Raw genomic sequence first — 15,912 nt, 5'->3', positions numbered from 1 at the left:
AGGTTGCTACCAAGCTCACCTCCATCATCACCTTTTAAAAATCAACATTTACACTATACAGCAACCAGTGAAAATAAAGAAACAAACAAAACCCTTCAAGACATTTTCCTCCAGATTTGGAACCTCTTTTATTTTCTTCCAAAAAAAAAAATCTCACCAAGACAGTATTTTCTAAATAGGGCTCTAATATTTATATTAATAATATTTGTAAAAAAGTATTCTCAGTCTTTCTTGTACCTCAGAAAACTAAGCTTCCTAAAACCATTAGAACTTTCTAATGAGAAATGAATGATCTAAACACACTGAATACCATGAGAACTTGAGGAAGCACACAGCCTTCTACGTGGGTTACTAAAACCAAATGGCACAGCTGCCAGCATCCTCCTTGTCCTTTGTAATAATCAAAGTCACTGAAGACCTTAAGGAAAAGGCAATTTACTAAAAGGATACAGCAGTAGGTCAGGTTGTCTCTGGGAGAAAGTGAAGCCAGACCACCCAGAGCTGTGACTGGAACCACAATAAGAAGCTACCTGCCGTTCTTCTGGGCTCACCATCTTTATATCTGAGGACACTGGTGCCATCATCTACTCCATTCTTCTTTGTCTATTGGTCAAATTCCTTGGCTACTGCCCACCTATTCATGCTGCCCTTTATCCTAAATTTAGAAAGGAGTAACCCAGACTAAGCAGAGTCTCTCAATCCCAATTCCAAATTCCTGGGACTAGCACGAGTAGACAGTTACAGACTCATAACAAATGGCTTAAGGAAAGACAGAGGCCAGGCAAAGGGAGGGAATGTCCACATGGTTTCTAACTACAGACTACAAATGGGGTAGCAATGCAGGAAAGGAATTCTAAGACAATGGGACTGAACACAAGGCAGACAGCCTAAGAGTATCTTTCTACTACAGCTATTCACGCATTATCACACTGAAGTCCAAACTCTTTAACTCACTGAATAAAGCCCTGAGTGAGCACCATGGCCTTTCCACCTTTATCTTGCTAGTTTACTCATCTCACCTTGACTCTGGCCATATTAAGTCACTTGCAATTTCTACTCAATGATGTTTCTTAGCTCTGGATCTTTACCAACATCCCTTATCTTCCTGAAATGCCTTTCCCCAGCAGGTGTGCCTGACAAAACTTACCTCCCCAAACCTTGGTAAGCAACATCTCCCCCTCTTCAGACTTTCTGAACCTTCTTCCTCCTGGTAGAACCAACTGACCATCCCCTTCCTTTGTTCCTCCACCATTCCCTGTACTGGCTTCAGTTAAATAGCTGAAGCTCACCTCAAGTCTTATACTTTCATCTCTCTCCTCCCTACCCCCATACTCTTTTCTTCCATTAGATTGTGACATCACGAGGGTCAAGGGAGGACATTTGTTTCTTTTCCCACTACCTGATTCTTTACCTGCCTCCACACTGCCACTTAGGGATTATCAGGAATGTTTGCCACTAAAAAGGGAAGAGGAACATGGAAACAGGCCATGGTACTGACAGCACTGGTGGGTCCACTGGTGGGTCTGTCTAAGTGATCATCACTGAGACCTGGTAATGTTTCCCTAGATGGATGCATTCTCCCTGCTTGCTCAGACTTTGTGTCTTTTGCCCTGTCATCTGTTGCCCAGTCTTCAGAGACTGACCTCCATCAGGTATCCAAAACACACCGTGGCCAGTATCACCTACCTGCTCTTACCCTAGCCTCAGGGCCCTTGCTCTGAGGCCATAACCAGCCATGGTACACTTCTGTTTCGAGTCATCTTGCTCACTTCCAATTTTAGTTGGGGACTATTATCTATGTGTTACCTACTACTCCTTCCCCATGCCATGCAAACCAAAAGAGTAGATCCTAAATCCATCCTAATCTTTCCCAGGTGTATTCTCAACCCAGCAATTGCAAGTCTATTATTCTTGGTTTATCCATTCTTGGTCATTCCTGTTTCCAATTCAGCTATCATTTAAAATTATATTAAAATGTGTGTTATTATCTTGATTGGGTAAGTACAATTGTTCAAATACCAGTTCCCCAAATGTGATGCAGAAAACTCTCAAAAAACATGTTTCAGTTTTATTTTGCATTATTCATTCTTATGATTTAATGGAAGCAGTTCCAGTCAACAACCATATCAATCTACCATATGATTTCAATATTTAAGCAAAATGATGATAATCATAGTAATGATTACATTTCTCAACACTTAATTATAATTTTTTTTCAAAGAAAAATTAATAGAATTGTTCAGCAATTGCACAATATTCATATTTCCACCACCTAGAGTCTATAAAATCTGATGTATATGGTTTATCACATATGTTTTCATCTATCTATCCAAACATGTTATCTCATTTTGAAGCAAATGATTATATTTTATAAGTACTTTGCAATGACAATTGATCACACAGAAAATCTCTCAGTAAATTTCTGAATACACTTCTCACTATACATATTAATGTTAAAATCCATATTCATCCAATAAATATTAACCCTTTGTATAAGGTAGTGGCCCAATGCTGTGAAAGGCACTAAGATATGTTCAAAAACTTAAGGTGAAGAAATGGAGACCATCCAGAAAGATAAAAGCAGTGGAAGAGACCCAGTATATATTGATCTTTACTATGAAGTATGAAAACATATTTCCAAATTGTGCTTACTTACTTTATTTATTGATCTATTTTGGTGCTGCGGATTGAATTCAGGGATGCTCTACCACTGAGCTACTTCCTCAGGCAGGTATTTATTTACTTATTTTGAGACAAGTTTTCCCTAATTTCCTAAGGCCAGACTCGAAGTTGTGATCTTGCTTCAGCCTCCTAAGTCTCCGGGATCACTGGCATGTACCACCGTGCCTAGCTACATGTACATTTTTAAGGTCCTTGCCAACCTGGCAAAGCTTATGAGCAGAATGCTGATATATTCTTTTCTTTTGATGGCAGCTATTGAAATAATCATTTTTTCTTATTATAAAAGGAGGACATTCATAGAAGACAAATGTTGAAAAACATTTTTTTTCCTATCAAAAAATCAGTAATCATTTCAAAGAAAACCCTGTGAACAACTTGTGAATCCACTTCTAATTTTGCATATGTATTTATATATGCTTGTGAGTAGCTCTCTAAAAGTTGGGATCAGAGCTGAGCGTGGTGGCACACATCTGCAATCTCAGCTACTTGGGAGGCTGAGGCAGGAGGATAATATAAATTCAAGGTCAGGCTGGGCAACTTAGGAAAAAAAAACTGGAATCAAAATAAAAATACAAAGGATTGGGGGATGTAGGTCAGTGTTAGAATGCCCTGGGTTCTATCCCCAGTAATGAAAAAGAAAATTGAGATCATAAACATCAACTGTTAAAAACTTGTTATGATTTTACATAATATTAAATAATAGACATTTTATTCATATTACTAAGTAGTTTTTTGAAACACTGTACTGATGGCTGACTACAGATGTTTCCCATGGATATCCTACACATTGTTGTACTCTTCAATGTTCTTAAAGACTGGGCTGTTTTCAGTTCTCAGATTTCGAACTAACCTGACTGTCTCTATGGAAGAGTACTTTCAGTAAGCACATCGGAGGCCAGGGCTTCCAGCCTGCTTTCCATCATACAGGTCTCACCATCTCTTACCATCTCTGTTCTTATGCACAAATGGATCCCTACCAATGATATAGGTGGCAATCATGCCTGCTTTAAATTTTTTCTGTTTCTTTCAAAAATGTGATTTAACATGCTTGATAATGCAAACATACAAAAGTAATTATTAAGGACATATACGATATAAAAAGAAGACTCCCATAGCATGTCTTTACAGCCACTTGATGTCTGGAGTGGCCAGAAAGGTCAAGAGGCAGTGAGTGGCAGTCTTATGCCCCTGAGGATGTCAGTGGTACTTACCAGCTTGTTGATACCGCCATGCTGTCTCACAGCCCGCCGGGCTCTCTTAAACTTGGCAACGTTTGCAATGGTCTCAGCTGCCAAACACTTCAGACTCTTATATGAAGAATCAAGTATACTAACCATAATTGGTAAGCCACCAAGGTCAACAATATTACGTCTGATTTGAGGATTATGACTGATTTCCTTCAGGATTTTTAATGAACCAATCTACATGGGAAAAAAAGTGATAGATGAATGAGTGCTTAATACATAACCAGAGCTATGTTTAAGAAAATTCAAGTCTATCTAAAATCCTTCCCCAATTAAGTTTTTTAAGAAATAGTTTCCATTCCCAGGGGTGACACATATCCTCCTATTTCTCTTCATTAATGCAAACAAACATTCATTGTTCCAGATAAAGCAAGAGAAAGAAGAAAAAGCAGGGAGGAGAGGGCACACCTAATAGAAAAAGCAGGTTATGAGCAAGAATAGCAGATAAAGATGATAAATGGGGGCTGGGGCTGGGGCTCCACGGTAGTGCAAGGCCCTGGGTTCGATCCTTAGCACCACATTAAAAAAGTAAATAAAATAAAGGTAAATACAACTAAAAAATAAATATTAAAAAAAAAATAAGAAACATTCAGACTCCTACAGTTTCAAAGAAAGCCAGGAGAATTGGGTCCAAGAATTCTCAACCATTGTGAAAAAGCCACTCACCTTACATTTGACTTCATCTGTATCAAGCAAATTTATTAAAACTTCAAGGCCTCCAACATCTCTGATCGCCAGTTGACAGGTCTCTTGAGCTAAATTGAAATCCTTCATTGAACACAAAGCAATCACTGTTGCTGTCTGATTTCCTCCCTAGGAAGATGCAATGCCACAGAAAGGTTAAATAAAACCATGTTCCCATAGAAATAGACCAAATGGTTACAAATCCATGAACTAGGAAATATGTCTCCCCATACATAGCACATTAATCTTTTTTTAAAGTTCTCTGAGTGGGGCTGTAATTTGTTTAATGAATCGTGTGGAGTTGAAGCATGAAAAAGCTGTACAGAGCATCATAAAATGTTATTCTAATTAAGAGTCAACATTTAAAGGTGGTCTGTCTCCTTTAAACAGCTATAACATTAGGTAATATTAATACGTTAAAGAGAGTCAAGGGACATGCCTGAAGAGAGCGACTGAGGAAGGGAAGTTGTATGCCGCGTTAAGAGAGGGAACCCCAGTTCCTGAACAGTGTTTTGTGCAAATCAACCCAAGTTTCAAAATCATTCCTACAGACTATGGTGCTGTGAAATATATATATATTTGGACTTTGTTCCTGTTTATGGCATATGACACCTAAAACCTGTATGATATTCAAAGTGGTAAGTATATTTTATATGCTGAAGTTGACTGATGCTGGCCTCCCCTATTCAGCTTCAGGATGGGAGCCCATCACCAGAAAGATCAAGGTTACATTAAAAGTTGAAAATTTTAGTTCCAACCCATTAGCCTCTGGAGAGGTGTGGGGACAGGTACATGGAGTGCTGCATACACGGCATGCATTAAGGGTGTCCGAGTGGCAGGCCACTCCCCCTCATGCTAGGCATGTGAGCAGCAAACTGTTTACCCCATAGGACAGCCCTGGGCATGAGGCCATGTGTTGCAGTCCCTGTGCTTGCTCCACAGCCCACTCCTCGATTGGTGGCTGCAAGGACAGTTAGCAGACATTGCAATGGTGACTGCCTGTAATCTGCTTAGCTACTGCTTGAGTATATACATGGTAACTGCGCAATAAAATCAGACCTGCTTCCTGTTTGGTCTCTGGAGGTCTTGATTAGCGACTCTGCAGCCACACTCTCCTCTACCCTGTTCCGTGGACCTCCTTGCTGGACGAGAGAGAGCCCACACAGGGAGGTGTTACGGTTTAGCTGTGGTGTCCCCCAAAAGTCCATGTGTCAGACAACGCAAGAAGATTCAGAGGAGAAATAAATGGGTTGTAAGAGTCTTGACCCAATCAATGATTTAATCCCCTGACAGAGATTAACTGAGTGGTAACTGAAATGATAGGGTGTGGCAGGAGGAGGTGGGAATTGGAGCATGGCTTTGAGCATATATTTATGTCTGGCCAGTGGAGTCTCTGCTTCCTGATGAAGTGAGCTGCTTCCCTCTGCCACACTCTTCTTCGGCCATGATGTTCTGCATCACTTTGAGCCCTGAGAAATGGAGCTAGCCTTCTATGGACTGAGACCTCTGAAACCATGAACCCTCAAATAAACCTTTTTTCCTCTACAATTGTGCTGGTTGGGTGATTTTGGGAGTGAAAAAGCAGACTACAACAGGAGTGGAGGTTAAGTTGATTACCAATGGCGAATGATTTCATCAGTCATGTCTATGTAATTAAGTCTCAGAAAATAATCCTAAATAATAGCTGAACACATGGAGGTTTTTGGAGGATGGCTCAGCCAGAGCAGACATGGGAGTCTGAGCCCCTTCCCCCATACCTTGCCCCTAAGCATCTCTTCATCTGTATCCTTTGTTATGTGCTCTGTGATAAGCCAGTGTTTCCCAGGGTCCCCTACATGCTCTAGCAAACTAATCAAACCCAAGGAAGGGATCTTGACACCCCAGTTTACAGTTAGTCAGAAGCACAGGTCACAACCTGGGCCTGGTGATTAGCATCTCAAGGACACCCTTGAGGACTGAGCCCTCAACCTGAGGGCAGAGTATGTCAGAACAGAATTGAATTAGAGATGAGAAGACGTCCATCTGGTGCTTGCTGCTGCAGGATTGGTTGCCCATTGGTGGGGAGAAGTTCCTACACCTTCTGAGGTCACAGAAGTCTTCTGGGTTGACTCATGTGGCGTGAGAGCATGTGGCATTTTTTTTTTTTCTGCATAGGTGTACATGGAACAGAAAGTCTAGAGAAAGGTGTGGAAGCAGGAGAGCAACTGAGATGGGGACCTAGAGGAAGAAAGTGAGTGAGGCCTGTGGGGAAAGAGGAAGCAATTCCAGCAAGACCTGGAGATGAATGGGAGGGGCAGGATGAAGAGGGAAAAGCAAGCCTGTGAGTGGTGCTGGCCCAACACGGAGAACCAATGGAGCTGACATCCACTGGACTCACCACCATATGTGAAGAGTAGTGGTGAGCTATTCTTTTTAATTAAAATTAATCTGAGAGAGTAAACATTTTTAATGATTGTCAACCAGACCTGCCAGGAAATTAAAATCAGAATTCACTACAAGAATCTCAAGGAAGGTCCACTGGTCATTACTGCTTTGAAAAGCTTGAAGAACATGGCCTAGTGCATGCCACTCCTATTGCCACTGAGACTGGCTGGTTTAAGTTCTAGCACACGCACCAAAATGATTGACAAGACACAAAAGCTGCATTTCTGTTGCTAAGAAACTATTTTTATAAAAGGTGCTCATAAAAGACAGCTTTTGGTTCATGCTTCAAAATAGTACCAATGGTCCCAAATCCCTCTTTTTTTCTTTTTTAAAGGAAAATACCTTTGAATTGTCTGTTTTCATTGGTGATCATTTAATGTTGCCATTACCTAATAAACATCCATGATTTGAATGCTCCCTCCAACTCGTGTTAAAATTGAATTGCCGTTATCATGGTATTTGAAGCGATTAAGTCATGAGGGCCCTCTGCCTTCACAAAAGGATTAATTCCACTATCCCACAGTGGATTAAGCTTCCCAGGAGTGGCTTTGTTATAAAAGAGATTTCTTTCTTGCTCTCTTCTCTCTCTCTCTCTCTCTCTCTCTCTCTCTCTCTCTCTCTCTCTCTCTCATACATGCCCTCTTGCCATGTGATTGATGTAGTCTGCCATTCAAGGCTCAAACAGCAAGAAGGCCCTCACCAGATGCCAGCCCTTGATATTGGACTTCCCAGCCTCCTTAGAACTGTGAGAGATAAATATCTTTTCTTTATAACTTATCCCATCTTCATATTCTCTCTGTCTCTCTCTCTGTCTCTCTCTCTGTCTCTCTCTCTCTCTTTTTGTTGGTGGAGGGGAGGGTACTGACTGAATTCAGAGGCACTTATCCACTGAGCCACATCCCCAGCCCCATTTTGTTTTTTATTTAGAGACAGGGACTCACTAGTTGCTTAGCACCTCGCTTTTGCTGAGGCTGGCTTTGATCCTCCTGCCTCAACCTCCCAAGCCACTAGGATTACATGTGTGTGCCACTTCACCCAGCCATATTCTCTTAAAGCATAAGAAAATGGGCTGACATATGGAGAAAAATACATAAATATTATATATTTATATATTGAAATATGTAGTTCTTTATATTATATAAATTCTTACTTGTTAGTATTTTAAAATATATCATAAAAAGTTTTAAAAGTTAAAATATATAATAGATTTTACATATATATATTTGTATTTATATATATGGCTTAGCACAGAAAATAGAAATTACTTACAGACTGCCAAGCCCCGTCTTCCTTTAAGTCACACATGCACACATATGCAAATCTTCTTGCAAATTCAATACAATCTATTACTGCTAAAATAAGAATCTGAAATGGGATTATTACAGGGCATACAGTGAAGGACTTGGGTGTGATGGTGCACCGTGTAATCCCAGCAACTTGAGAGGCTGAGTGAAGAGGATCATAAGATCAATACCAGCCTTGACAACTTAGCAAGACTCTGTCTCAAAACAAACAAAACAAAGTTCTTGATATATCATATTTCACATTTTGATTCAAGTGGGTTATGCACTCCCATTTTACCCCTTATACAGCTTGCAGAATCACATCAGTTACACTTCCATTGCTTTACATATTGCCATCCTAGTGTCTGTTGTATTCTGCTGCCTTTCCTATCCTCTACTATCTCCCCTCCCCTCCCCTCTTCTCTCTCTACCCCCCCTACTGTAATTCATTCCTCCCCCTTGTATTATTTTTCCCTTTCCCCTCACTTCCTCTTGTATGTAATTTTGTATAACCCGAAGAAATGATTTACAGTAGAAGGGGTAGAGAGAGAAAAGGGGAGGGGAGGGGAGGGGAGGGGGGATAGTAGAGAATAGGACTGACAGCAGAATACATCAGACACTAGAAAGGCAATATGTCAATTAATGGAAGGGTAACTGATGTGATACAGCAATCTGTATACGGGGTAAAGTTGGGAGTTCATAACCCGCTTGAATCAAACTGTGAAATATGATGTATTAAGAACTGTGTAAGGTTTTGAACGACCAACAATAAAAAAATTAAAGAAAAAAAAAGAGAGAAATGCACTGGATCCCAGAGCAAGTTGTAGGAAAAAAAAAAAAAACATAAGACAAAACAAAACAAAGAAAAGAAAAGAAAAAATGCTGAGAATGCAAGCTCAATGGTAGAGTGCCCTGGGCTCAAACATCAGAACCAAAAAAAAAAAGAAGGAAAGGTTTAGACTTCAGCCTTTTTGTGACTCCTTTTAAGAAAATTCCTTCCACTTCTCTAGAAATGTTATGAACACATGTCCTGAGGTGATGTCATGAACAATGCCTATTTTTCATACTTATTCTCCCTATGGGTAAACCAGGCTGCCCTTATATTTAAGATTGAGTTTAAAATAACAAGAACCTTAACTTTTATTATTTACATTTTAAGTAAGTTACCTTTTATAGCTTTTAGTATCTTTTTCTTCTTCCTATCAAGAAAAATGTCACCAACACCATTTTCCATAGTGGGTTTTAAAATATAAAATAATAATTCCTCTATTAGTCAAGTTACTAACTCCCTTATTTGGGGATATGAGAAGAACACACGCAGTGTTTTAATTTTCTTTGACTGAAAAACAGAAGTCTGATATTTTGTAAACCTTAAAGAAGAATGCACATAATTAATTAACAAAAATGAAATGACACAAAAAGAATAAGCAAAAAAAGTAAGGAAAAAAAAGGATTCTTTTAAGAAGCCTCTTTCTCCAAATTTAAATGGTTAAAAGGAGGCAGAAAATTCCCTGGGGGATTTCAGAAGGAATACAGCTGGACTCCTTTATTAAGAGTTTGAAAATCCAAACCAAACTCAGAGCTTCGGAGAGAGGGAGATCCTTGGGCACAGGGTTCTGGTCTTAAGCATGACTAGGAAGCAAAGAGAGACCTGGGGCAGCCTATGATGCTTCAGTCAAACCCAGAGCCTTCTCCCAGCCCAGGACTTTTTCAGAGAAGAAAGCATCGTCTGGATATTCTCAGTTGTGCATGATCAAGGATTCTCTTGACTGTTATTCTTGCTTTATAATATTTACTTTGGTAGCAATTTTCTGTTTATGCACTCAGCAAAATCTTTGTTTCTTATTTCAAGTTGTCTTAATTTTTGTTGTCTAGACTACTTCTATTTTTGAGATTTCATTTTTTACCCCTTAACCAATCACATACATTTTTTAAAAAAGTTGCCTCACTGCAGCTGATGTCCAAAAGGTAAGAGTTTATATTTCTCTGAAATATCTATCTCAGGGAGATTTTGAGGTCAAAAAAACTATTTACATTTGTCATTAAGAAGTAAGATCCTTATAGAAAAAAAAAATTTTGTAAATCGGCTTTTTCTGAAAATCTGGAAACATATTCATAAGCTTGAGGGATTTTTTTAGAACAGTTTTATATTAGGAAAAGTTAGTTTTTCCACATTTCAGGATTTAGTTCTACTCTTGTCACTGACCACACTCCCTAAAGGATTATAAATCTTTCAGAATGAATACCAGAAGACGGGAGCCAAAATATTCAACATACAGAGCCACAAATGTTAGCCAATTGCTATTCTTTAAATACCAGTTATGTCAGGATTTTCAAATGTTCGTCCTACTTTGTCCAGATGCCATAAACATCAAGCTGCGGAGAAATAGCGCAAATACGCTCCCTCTTCAATTAAATCTCCCCCGAGAATATAATTAGTTGCCAATACTTATTTTCACATTTTATCACGCATTGCATTTGTGAAGTTTTAAGAGCTTGAGAAAACATAGTAAAATATTACTTTACTAGCTTCTGAAGGGTTTTGAAAAATGCTTCCAATAAACTTTTCCATTTCTGAAATTAATGCAATTCTTTTGCTAGTTGTCTTCCTGCTCCTGCTTCTCCTCAGACATCCCCAGCTCCCATCTTCTGCAGAGTTCACTCACATTCCTTTCTCAGGACCAGCAGGCTTTTCTGTTCATTGTCATAAACAGGTTTCAAACGTGCAGAGATTGACTGTTGCCTTCTCTCACTTAAAATCACTTTTTGAAAGATAAGATGAATTTAAGGTATTTTTCTAAACAACGTTTTTGAAAATTACTGTCAATAAGGAAGAAATAAGGTTTTACTAAGCTTATTTCAAGATGAACAACGTATCAAAACCACCACAAGTCATTGTACTCTTCTATTCAACAAATGCGTTACAGGGCAAGCCTGATGCCAGACATACCAATAAACAAAATGAACATGGTTCTTGTCTTCACAGAGTTTATATTTGAGGGGAGAAGAAAAGATTCTAACTTTTTAAAGCCCACCTTAATAAATGAAAAGTTTTTAAGTCTGAAAAACTCTACAAGGGAGATGAGTGTGGAGCTAAGGAAGTCCAGAATACAGAAATTTAACCCAACCCAAGGCATCATGGAGAAAGACTGTCTTAGCTGTTTGGATATCAAGGGTAGGGGCAGACCCCTGCTAGGAGGGGAGGGGACATCTGAGCAAATGGTGTGCACAAAAGCCCTGCAGTGATGTGGAGCATGGTTAAGCTAAGATTACAGAAGGCCAATGTTGCCAAGGCCTGAGTAGGAGAGTGGTATAAGATGAGATTTTTTAAAAATTAGGTGGGTATCAGTAGTTGCTTGGGCTGGGTGGAGAATGTTAATCTTTAACTCCAAACTGGCTGGCATGGGCCAGTAACTTTTTAAAAAATCAGTTCAGCTACAGAGGGTCCTGGTTGGAAGATGTTAAGTGTAGACATGTGGAGACCATTCAGATTACTGCAGAAATTGAGGGAAGAGGATAACTTGGAGTAGGAGGTTGAAGTGACTCATCAAGCACCATTCGAACTTACTGAGAGCACAGTAAGACAAGAGGGTGAGCAGAGGCATGATTGGAACCAGAATGCCCTTTGGTCTCATCCCCCACCATCTGTAATCAAGAAGCAGAGGGTGAGACCTGGCAAAGCCACACAGCCATCCTACAGCCAGCCAGCCAGCCAGCTGGCTTTGAACGTTCCCAGCATTTTTTCCTCCAAACATGCCACTCAGAGCAAGAAAATCGAACTCCTGCCAATGACTGTTCATTAATGATGACAGACGGCCCGGTGCCCAGCACAGAGGTTGGCTTAGAGAGACTATTCTTCTCCCAGGATGAGAAATGGTAAAAGGTACTCAAATGAGTGCATATAACCATGTTGAGTCTAAGTAGTAAAATACATTGCTTTGCCTTCTGTTTATTTGCAATCTTATTTATACTGACAATTCAACACTTATAAACCTAAAACTCAACAGAATCCTAAGGAAAAAGACAAAATACAGTTTCCAGAAGAAAAAAAAAGTGTGCACATATGCATGTTCATAAAGAAAATGGACAGGTTGTCTGTCATCTTTCTTACAAGCTTGCTAAAAATTTTTGTAAGAAATGGGTAAGGAACAATGCAAGGATTCCATTTACATTATTTTTCAATAACCAGGAACATGAACAGAAATTGAAAATTTACTGGAACATCCTACTGACTGCAGTGAGGAAAATCTGTAGCAAATGTAACTGTCTTCCTAAAAAAATACTCAGAAGAATGAGCTGGATAATTATGATAATAAATTAAATTGATTTAGTAAAATGGCCAGATATAAGGTTAACATTTAAAAATGAGTAACTATCCATATTCTAAGAATAATAAATGGAAATGGATACTGGTTAATAGTTCCCATGCCAGTATTAGGAAAATAACAAAAATAAAAATATCTGTGAGTAAATCTTACAAGAAATGCTGTAGATCTATATGGGGAAAGGCTATGACATTTTAGCAAAGTACATAAAAAGCTAAATCAATAGTCACGCCATTTTCCTAAACAGAATAACTTGATGCTGTCAAAATTACAATTTATCCAAAAATAATTTATAAATTCATGCAAACCAACCAAAATCCCAACAGGATTTTTTTAATTTCAGTTTTGTTTTTAACTTGATTCTCAATGAATTCTAAAAATGATCAAGATTGAAAACTAGAGAAAATTAGTTTAAAGTCTTTAACTCTCTGGTCTACCAAATATTCAAATACTAACAGCATGAAACTGGCATGGGAATCTTCAAGTAAATGAAAGCAACAGAGAAAAGCCCAGAGCAAACTCTCAGGAGTGAAACTGCAGGGCTTGGTAATAGTAGCATCTGAGAACCCTGGAGGGAAAAGTGGATGAATCAATAATCTGTGCTGACACCATTCACTGTCCTTTGGGGGAGAAAAAAATAAAGTTAGATAATTTACACTATACATAAAGTGAATTCCAAATGCATTCAGGATCTAAATTTTTTTTATAAAAGCTGTATAACACTACCAGAAGGAAATGGAAAAATAGATTTTTTCGTCTTGCTGTGGCTTCAGAAAAGCTTTCCTAACTCCTATGATGCAAAATCGGTAAGCCATGAAGAAAATAGTTGGTGTTTATTAATATACAAAAACTGTAGATAAAAAGGCAGATCACAAACTGAGAGAAAATATCTGCAACTAATACAACAACCCAAGGGCTAATATTCACTGTTAAAAACTGTCACACAGAAAAATGGGCAAAGGATAAAATATGATGACTATTTGACATATGAAAAAAATTTATCAACCTCACTGGTAATCAGGAATATGCAAATTCAAGACATGTTTTTCCCCCATTAGAAATGGATCATCAAAATAAATAAAACATCAAAAAGATTGAAAATTAGAATTTGTAGCAAATGATTCTAATCACAGATTAGAAATCATACATCTTTGGAAAGATTTTTTTTAAAGACTATCAATATCTAGACTCCAGACCAATTCAAACAAAATTTCTATTAATGGTATCTGGGAATCAGGGTCTTTGTTTTTACTTTTAAGAGCCCTAGCTGATTTCATTCTGTGTCCAAAGTTGAAATCTATTGATATATTACTGACATTTGTAAAGAGCTATCAAAATTTCTTTTATGTAAACCAAACTTGTTTTATTACTCTTCATTATTACCCTTTAAATGAAAAATAAATTTATAGCAAGACTTTTCAAATTTAGTGTCCACACTTTCTTTCCTTTTTAAAAACAGCTTTATTGAGGTGTAATTGATATACAGAAAGCTGCACATGTTTAATACAATTTAATGAGTTTTGACATATGCAAACTTCTATGAACTACTACCACAATCAAGGTAATAAACATCTATCACCTAAGAAAGTTTCCTTGTACACTTTCCTTTTATGCGGTAAGAACATTTAACATGAGATCAACCCTCTTAAATTTCTTTAAGTGCATAATACGTATTGATAATTACAGGTATCGTTTTTGTACAGCAGCCCTTTACAACTAGTTCATTTTGCATAAATGAAACATCAAACCCTTTGAATAATTCCCATCAGAGTTATCAAAAATTTAAATTTATATTCTCTTTGACCCAAACAACTCTGTTTTAGAGTATTCATCTGTTATGGTTTAAATATTAGGTGTTCCCCAAAAGTTTATGTGTGAGACAATGCAAAAAAGTTCAGAAGTGAAATGCTTAGGTTATGACAGCCTTAATCTAATCAGTGCTTTAATCCTCTGATAGGAATTAACTGGATGGTAACTGTAGGCAGGTGGGTATGGCTAGAGGAGGTGGGTCATTGGGGGAGTGCCTATGGGATTTATAATTTGTGGTAAGGGGAGCTCGCTCACTCTCTGCTTCCTGCTGCCAAGTCTTGAGCTATTTTCCTCTGCCATACTTTTCCGCCACGATGTTCTGCCTCATATCTCAGGCCTAGAGGAATGAAGACAACTGTCTTTGGACTGAGACCTCTGAGACTATGAGCCAAAAATAAACTTTCCTTCCTCTACTTGTACTTGTCAGGTCTTTTGGTCACAGTAGTGAAAAGGCTGACTAAAACACCATCCTGTAGAAACTGTGTATATATTCAAAGAATATATAAAAATATTTGCTGTGGTTTTGGTTGTAGTAACAAAAATTGATTTGAGACAACTTTAAAAAGTCATCAATTAAAAAAAAACCAGTCATCTATAGGCCTGGGGTTGTGGCTCAGTGGTAGAGTGCTTGCCTCACATCCTTGTGTGTATGAGGCACTTGGGTTTGATCCTCAGCACCACATAAAAATAAATAAATAAATAAAGGTATTGTGTCCATTCAAAAAAAGTCATCAATAAGGCAATTGTTAAATAAAGTAATTGTATGTCCCTATAATGAAATACTATCTAGTAATTAAAAAGGACTGAAGAAGATATGAAAGATTACAAAGGCATAATATGAAATATAAAAAGCTTAATGTAGAATGAGAAATGGTATGATTCATTCAAGTGTACAAATTAGATACATCCATGTACATAAACAGAAATATCTGGAAAGAGTTTTCACACTTACTCTTTTTTTATGGCTTGAGTTTTTACAATAAGCACATACGACTGTGGTATTTATATAATATTTTAAGAGCTTGATCCAGAAGGAAGCGAGGGACTATTCAACCAATATGTGCTTCTTCTATACCCTGCATGTCACAGAAACATCAGTAGGCCACAGCCAGACAGCTACACCCATCCAGAAAGCAAAGCTGAGACAGGAGCCACAGTCTTTGGCCAGCAGGAATCCCAAAGGCCAGTGGACCAGAAAAGGACATGGAATTTCACAATTTTCCTACAAATATGCCATTTCTAATAATGATTATAATAGACCTAAATTCAGATACAAAATGGAAGAACAATTATCCCAACTGCGGTGCCTCTTAAATCCTCAAGTCATACATTTAGAAGTTCTTCAGCATAAAAACTTCTGTAAAGGACGTGAGTATGTATTTTTAAAACAAAAAGCAAAGCAATCCTGCACATCTTGAAAACTAGGAACTAGCCACTGCTACTTTCCTCCCATCTATTTAA

The 15,912-nt window shown here is 38.1% G+C and overlaps 1 protein-coding gene across 2 annotated transcripts in view; it reads right to left on the bottom strand.

Moving 5' to 3' along the window:
- Positions 1–15,912, bottom strand: part of Odad2 (outer dynein arm docking complex subunit 2) — a 163,620-nt gene that overhangs the window by 109,185 nt on the left and 38,523 nt on the right. For both annotated transcript variants that reach the window (XM_078023475.1, XM_040277619.2), the window contains exons 11-12: positions 4,593–4,739; positions 3,894–4,103 (exon numbers count right to left, since the gene is read on the bottom strand). In XM_078023475.1, the coding sequence (XP_077879601.1) occupies positions 3,894–4,103; positions 4,593–4,739 (357 nt within the window). The remainder of the gene's footprint in view (positions 1–3,893; positions 4,104–4,592; positions 4,740–15,912) is intronic.

The sequence above is a fragment of the Ictidomys tridecemlineatus genome, chromosome 10 (genome assembly GCF_052094955.1).
Source record: "Ictidomys tridecemlineatus isolate mIctTri1 chromosome 10, mIctTri1.hap1, whole genome shotgun sequence".
In the NCBI taxonomy this organism is placed as follows: domain Eukaryota; kingdom Metazoa; phylum Chordata; class Mammalia; order Rodentia; family Sciuridae; genus Ictidomys; species Ictidomys tridecemlineatus.
Note: the sequence above shows the minus strand (reverse complement) of the source record. Positions and strands in the feature narration are given on the sequence as shown.